The sequence below is a fragment of the Diabrotica virgifera genome, chromosome 3 (genome assembly GCF_917563875.1).
Source record: "Diabrotica virgifera virgifera chromosome 3, PGI_DIABVI_V3a".
Lineage (NCBI taxonomy): Eukaryota > Metazoa > Arthropoda > Insecta > Coleoptera > Chrysomelidae > Diabrotica > Diabrotica virgifera.
In genome coordinates, this window is record NC_065445.1 from 133,206,896 (window position 1) to 133,214,647 (window position 7,752).

The 7,752-nt window shown below is 31.8% G+C and overlaps 1 protein-coding gene and 1 long non-coding RNA gene across 2 annotated transcripts in view; one reads left to right on the top strand and one right to left on the bottom strand.

The window, feature by feature from the left end:
* Positions 1-3,052, top strand: part of LOC114336383 (transcription factor E2F5) — a 28,080-nt gene extending 25,028 nt beyond the window's left edge. Inside the window, exon 8 of the mRNA XM_050646908.1 lies at positions 2,820-3,052. Within this exon, the coding sequence (XP_050502865.1) occupies positions 2,820-2,953 (134 nt within the window). The 3' untranslated portion in view covers positions 2,954-3,052. The remainder of the gene's footprint in view (positions 1-2,819) is intronic.
* LOC126882078 (uncharacterized) lies at positions 1,648-2,781 on the bottom strand. Its single transcript, XR_007697116.1, has 2 exons — positions 2,505-2,781; positions 1,648-2,269 (listed from the first exon to the last, which is right to left on the bottom strand). It is a non-coding gene; the product is annotated as an uncharacterized LOC126882078 (long non-coding RNA).
* Positions 3,053-7,752: the final 4,700 nt, after the last annotated feature.

Sequence of the window (7,752 nt, forward strand, 5' to 3'; positions counted from 1 at the left end):
GCCATTACAGCAGTCCAATTGTGCATCTTACTCGCACTCACATTTACAGCCGAGTCAATACGATCTAACCGCTCATTGTTTTTAATTAAAAATAACAGCTTAGTAGTAAATTGATGACACAGATTTCTTCAGGATCATGTAGCGGCGACTTTAAACTTTGAATTAATCACTTTCTGACTTCCATAATAATAATTTTTAACCGAGTTATCGAGTCTTAAAAATGGCCATTTTCGCGTTTTTCAAATTTTAAATTGCTTATATCTCGAAAAAAATCAACTTTAGAGAAAAATTATAAGAGACCTTTTTTGTCCAGAATGGTCCAAAAAACCTAAAAAAAATAGTCCGGGCCAAAAATATTGATTTTTGCAATTTGATTAAAAAAAATTGTTAAAAAAAAATTGGCCCACTTTTCACTTGGGCGACTTCTTGAACCTTATTCTGGGATGTCTCACGAATGTGATTACGCAAAAATATCTCATGGGAATATTTTTCCAAACGAACCCGCCGTTTCCACCTTGTCTATAATGTCAGTTTGCTTTATTAACGTATGTTTGCAAATGTTTCGTTTCCGAGATACGGGATGTTGAATTTTTTATTACAAACTGACGATTTATTTATTGTTTTAAAACCGGTTGAGATAAGCAAATGAAATTTGGTGGGTTTTAAGACGTAGTTATTGCACATTTTTTGACATACAATTAAGAATTTTATGTTCACCATTGGCGTACATACGGGTAATGATCGGTCATATTACACGTATGCACGCCAATGGTGAATATAAAATTCTTAATTTTGTGTCAAAAAAGTCTAATAACTACGTCTCAAAACCCACCAAATTTCATTTGCATATCTCAAAAGATATGCAAATGAAATTTTTAGTTGAATGATAGTTTTAAAGCAATAAATAAATCGTCAGTTTGTAAGAAAAAATTCAACATCCCGTATCTCGGAAACGAAACATTTACAAACATACGTGTATAAAGCAAACTATCATTATTTTTTCATGCAGAATTATTCCTTAAAGTTTGTCCCACTTATTCAGAAACACCGTGTATTGATGAAGAACATGTCTAGTTGTTAAAGTACCTAACTTTTTTATTATCCAACATAATCGAATGAATCAAAAAACAGATTGTTAAGAAAACCTAAGGCTATAGTTGGGTTTTAATTTCAGTATTTTATAAATGCTAGAATATTCCACAGGGTAATGCGAACTTGTAGAAAAAAACAGTTTGATTCGTCACCCGGTATACAATAAAAACTTATCTGTTCCGCAACAATATTATTATATCGATATTTTGAAAGAATCAGGCTAACATATTAAAACAATCACTTAAATCGGTCAACAGGTTTAGAAAATACGAGACATTAAAAATGACCAAATTTCTAAGTGGACCGATTTATATGCACGTAAGTTTTGTTGTTTTTTCACAGATCCTCCTGGTCTAGTTACAAAAGTTTTCAAAAGGACTTAAACGTATATTGGACCATTTTTTTAGTACAACTATTGGACAACGTATTTTTGGCATTAAAAAAATACTTACCTAATAAAATATTGTTTAAATAAATGCTCCAATATGACTATTGTTTTTTGGAAGTAAATAGGGGAAGGGGGTATGATGGGGTAGCTAAGGAAAATAACAAAAATACAACATAATTACTACGTTTATTACTATTACTAATTGATGGCGCGTTACGTCATTAATCTAACTATGATTTGGTACAATCTTTGGAAAATCAACCTATTCCACGAACATACGCCTGTTTTGGATTACTTCGACAACGAATATTTTACTGTGCAAAATAAGAAGAACGAAAGTAAATTGCAAATTACATTGTTGTTTATTGGAATAATTATTAGCGCCATTTACTTTCGTACTTCTTATGTTGCACAGTAAAATATTCGTTGTCGAAGTTATCCAAAACAGGCGTATGCTTATGGAATGGCCCATATCACATTTTTCAACAATTAGCCATTAATAAGAACATTATGAAAAACCATCTTGCCCCATACTATGGGGTATGATGGGGTAATGGAATTGGGGCATGATGGTGATGCTAATTAATTCTCACAAAACAAACAAAAATGTGTATTTGCTCCAGATTTCATTGTCCACCCTAGCACAAGCATTGTGAGCTCAACATTCACAGATCTGGCAACCTATCCAGAGTTCTGACGATGTTACTTTATCTATGGCTGTTTTCATAGCATCTCTCGACCACTCTCCTCTTTTTGTTTTTTTCTTGTAAGTACGTACCATGGTATTATCTAAAACAATAATCCAATGTTATTTATTAAGAAATTTAAATTAACCCAGACTTACCACCAATTTCCCATCATACCCCGCACCCAATACCCCATCTTGCCTCAAAAGGTAACTTTGAACAAAAAAAAATTCACTAATTAAATGTTTAACGTATTCACACAAACAATATGCCATTATCAAAATAAGAATACTAGTAAACAACGATAAAAAAGACATTAATGAGGTGATCATAATTACCTTAAAATAACGATGGTTGTCCTTGCACAAAATTAGATCAACGGAGCGCTAAAACAGTTTTCCGTTTGTAAACAAAAAACGCGTGCACTCTCATTCACGGTTTCTCTTGCAGTGACCGTTAGTCGAATGACTCTTCCTATTGAGTTACTGCATGTTATTCACCAACGTGTAGTTTCTTGTTTGTGTACGGTACCCCGTCTTACCTCGCGACCCCGTCATGCCCCCCATTCCCCTACCAAAATTTTTTGGAAGACCAAAATTTTCAGAATTTAACAATGTTTTGTTAGGCTTAAGTAATCATTTTTTTATTTTTAGTTCATAGTCCGTTTGTTACGTTGAGTAATACATCATTTCACCAGGATTATAACTTTGGTCTTCTAGAAACTGAAGGTGCTACCGATCTATTTGACGAAATTATTTCGTCGAGCGTGGTTGAATTTACAGCGTGACTCTTTTTGGATATAGTTTTATAATTTATACTTTCTTTTGTATAAGACAATGTTATGTTAAAGATAATTATTATATTGAATAAAAATTGATCATGTTTTGCTTGTGTTTTAATTGCATACAGTGTTTCAGTGTCCAATACATCACATGTTAATTCAAAAAATCTAAATGGGTCTAATAGGCCTTTATCCCGCGTACCAAAAAAGGTTATTAATAGCAAGCTAGTATTCATTAAACCTCGTATCATAAAGGTTGTGTGTTTCTGTGTCTGCTAATTATCATTTGATAATTAAGTCGAAAAAGATATCTAATGGCCGGTTTCACCAACGACAAAAATACACTTGAGAGCAAAATAATCGACTTACTTGCTGAATAGTTGTACACGTGGGATTTCCTAAACCTGTTGTCCGATTTGAGTGATTTTTTTAGTATGTTATAGCCTTATTATTAAAGAAAATCGATGTAATATTATTGTTGCTATACAGGTAAAGGTCATTTTATACCGGGTGTAACAATCATTATGTGTTTTTTCTTAAAGTTCGGAACACCCTGTGGAGTATTCTAGCATATAAAAAATATTTAAATTAAAATTCAATTGGAGGCTTAGGCTTTATTAACATTTTCTTTTTTGACTCATTTACTTATGTTGGATAATAAAAAAGTTAGGTACGTTTAAGAAAAAAAACACCCTATGATTGTTACACCCGGTATAAAATGACCTTTACCTGTCTAGCAATAATAATATTACATCGATTTTCTTAAATAATAAGGCTGTAACATACTAAAAAAATCACTCAAATCGGACAACAGGTTGTAGTAGTTTAGAGAAAGAGAACAAAAATAAAAAGGTGTTGGTTTGAAAATTATGATCCTATTGTTTATATCTTTTCCGTAAATTCCGGTCAACTTTGACCGGTTGTATCTCAGGAACCACTCGTAATAATTAAACGATTTTTCTTTTAAAAGAAGCGTCCGGCCGCTGATTTTCGAATACCGTTTTCATAATTTAATTTAGTTTAATATTTCCCGAGATATTCTATTTGTTTATAAGCCAAAAAAATGTTTATAATTTTAAAATATTCCTGAGGCCGCTTAAATAGTCCAATTTCAATTCTGTAAAGTACATTAGATAGGTATACTGCCTTTTTATGAAAAAAGTATAGTTATTCTTATGCACCATAATTATTGTCGTTATTATAGCGACCGTAAATTTTTAATTAACAATTCAATTGTTACTAAACTGTTCATTCAATTTCCATCGGCTTCTGGAATTATAATCTATGCGAAAAGGGCTTTTACATTACCAAGTTATTTAATTATTGATTAACAATTACTTATCTAAAATTTTAGTTGAAAATTAAAGATTTTGTTGGAAAAACCCGCTTTTTCCGGGGAAAGTTTTCGTCGAAATGAATCGGGAAAAACACGTCTCTATGCAGAATTTAATTGCGGTGAATTTTTATTTGGGTGTTTTTGGTGTAAAGTTAAAATCTTTGGAGTTATAGAGCAATAATTGAAAAAAACACGATTTTCGGGCGCCATTTTGTTTATAAAAAAAGTAGCACACCATCTGCGGACTTTGCATACCTATATTATTAATACATAGAATAATAAGATTCGATTTCAGCAATAAAATTGCTGGTAAATAACTTTTCCTTGTATTTTGCTAATTAGCCCAGAGTATTATAATGGAAATTATTTTATGCGGGATGTTTCTTAGCTCTAAAATTTTTCATATAGCAGCATAAGATAAGCTGTCAAAGGCACGTTAGAAATCAACAAAAACCATGTATAGAGGTTTGGTCTATGCAGGAGGATTCTGATCTAAAGCCTGCTTGATTTGCTCGAAATTCGACCTTGTTTGTTAATCTTTTAAGTATGATGGTTGTGAAAATTTTAGTTATGGCGGTAAGCAATGTTATTCCTTTCCAATTTTTGCACAGTGTGAGGTTGCCCTTTTTTGGAAGCTTAATAATGTTACGGAATGCGTTTTGTTCCCCACACCTCTCGGATTATGGGGAGCAAAATTTCAGCAGTTAGATGCGGATCAGTTTTAAGTATTTCGGTAGCAATGTTGTCGATTCCCGGGGACCTGTTATTTCTCAGAGATTTGATAGCTGTTATTATCTCCGTTTTGGAAGGGGCCTCGCAAAATATATGCAAGCCTATATTCTGCGTTTTTTCAACAAATTCATCTGTGTTGTCCCTGGGCGTGCCTAGTAGTAAGTAATTCGCCTGTCTTGGATCTTACAATATTCGAACAGTTGGGTCCATTTTTTGTTAGTCGTCTAGTAATTTGGTATAGCTCTCTAGTTGTTTTTATTAATTGTACTTTTATCTCTTTTTCTTTATAATAAAAAATATATTCACATTTATTAATTTATGTTTTCAGTTCTCAATAATTTTGATTGCATTTCAAATATGAAAAACACAAATTGAGCGAAAAGCAAAACGAAAATGAGCCTCTTCCTTTTCTGTGTCCCGGTTTGGCTCTTCGTAATTATGGTAAGCCTATTAGTATGATAAAATTGATCCAAATAATGGCATAACCCAGACATCCAAAGTGAAAGTTATCCTCCAACACCAAATTGTTCTATATGGTCCACATAATGTTCAGTAAAAAGTTACATCATTTTGAGCGTCCGGTTTGGGGGGAGATGGGAGGGAAGTCGGTAAATTAGTAGTTTTTTTACGTTTTTCGTCAATAGTTATAAAACTATGCTTTAGCGTAAACAATGTTTTATACAAAAATGTTCTACATAAAATTTAAAACAAAAAGGTCCTATACATAATTGTTATAAAATCAACGGTTCCAGAGTTACGGAGGGTGAAACGTGGAGGTTTTCGATACTTTTTATATTATTTGGACAATTAATGATTATTTTGGGTGGTGAGGTTGGCGTTTCTTCAAGGGCTTATCACTAACATACCATCGGCTACTGAAATAGCAAATGTTATTTGCAAAAGAATTTCTTTCATCGGTAATATTATAAATTTCCCAAAGAATATAAAAAGTATCGAAAACCTCCAATTTTCACCCTCCGTAACTCTGGAACCGTTGATTTTATAACAATTATGTATTGGACCTCTTTTGTTTTAAATTATATGTAGAAAATTTAAGTATATAACATAATTTACGCTAAAGCATAGTTTTAGAAATATTGACGAAAAACGTAAAACAACTACTAATTTACCTACTTCTCCCCCATCTACCCCCCCCCCCCAAACCGGACGCTCAAATTGGTGTAACTTTTTACTTAACAATATGTGGACCATATAGAACAATTTTGTGTTGGAGGAAAACTTTTATTTTGGATGTCTGGGTTAGGCCTTTATAAGAACAGAAAACTACATATTTTTTCCAGTTGTAGGCTTTTTTTAGATAAACTTACTATAAGTGCACCTTTTAAAGTTAAAAACATAAATATTTTCATTTGAAAGCTGTATAATTATTTAAACAATTTTTATTTAAACAAATTAAAATTTTGTGTTATAATAAATAAATTAATTTATTATAACAAAACAAAAGCAAGTTTGACATTCAATAATGCGTTAGTTCGATGGCTCTACTCGAGTTACTTGGGAACAAAAAAAGAATGAAGGAAATTGCTCCATGGGAAGCCGAGAAAATGCATTTTTTTTAACGTATACCGATTTTGAACTTTCGAGTGTTACATTTTCTCCAACCTAATTTTTGATTGGAATTTTGCTATTTTTGGCAATTTTCACACGTATTATCGATAGTTTTTATTATAATAATATATGTTATGAGTATTTTAAGGATATGAAAATTGGTGTGGAGAAAGAGGACAAAAATAAAAAGGTGATGGTTTGAAAATTATGATCCTATTGTTTATATCTTTGTCGTAAATTCTGGTCAACTTTGACCGGTTGTATCTCAGGAACTACTCATCATAATTAAACGTTTTTTCTTTTAAAAGAAGAGTCCTGCCGCTATTTTTCGAATACCGTTTTTACAATTTAATTTAGTTTAATATTTTCCGAGATATTCTATTTGTTTATAAGCCAAAAAATTCTTTATAATTTTAAAATATTCCTGAGGCCGCTTAAATAGTCCAATTTCAATTCTGTAAAGTACATTAGATAGGTATACTGCCTTTTTATGAAAAAAATCATAGTTATTCTTATGCACCATAATTATTGTCGTTATTATAGTGACCGTAAATTTTTAATTAACAATTCAATTGTTGCAAACGGTTCATTCAATTTCCATCGGCTTCTGGAATTATAGTCTATGCAAAAAGGGATTTTGCATTACCAAGTTATTTAATTATTGATTAACAATTACTTATCTAAAATTTTAGTTGAAAATTAAAGATTTTGTTGGAAAAACCCGCTTTTTCCGGGGAAAGTTTTCGTCGAAGTGAATCGGGAAAAACACGTCTCTATGCAGAATTTAATTGTGGTGAATTTTTATTTGGGTGTTTTTGGTGTAAAATTAAAATCTTTGGAGTTATAGAGCAAAAATTGAAAAAAAACACGATTTTCGGTCTCGTGGTCATTTTGAGGGCGACGGCTCTGACATTCGAGGCAATTACAGGGAATTGTTAACATTAATTGCCAAAAAAGATCAAAAATTTTGCCAACATCTAGAAACATCAACTGTTTTTTCGAGAGTTTCAAGTGATATACAAAATGATATTATTGAAGCTATATGTATATACATTTAGCCATATCTTCATTTTTTAAATAAGATTTTTTACATCTGGTTTTGGTAACACTTTAGAAAAAGTCACGCGTCGCCACTGTCGTCAAACCATGTTTTTTTGTTAATCCGGAC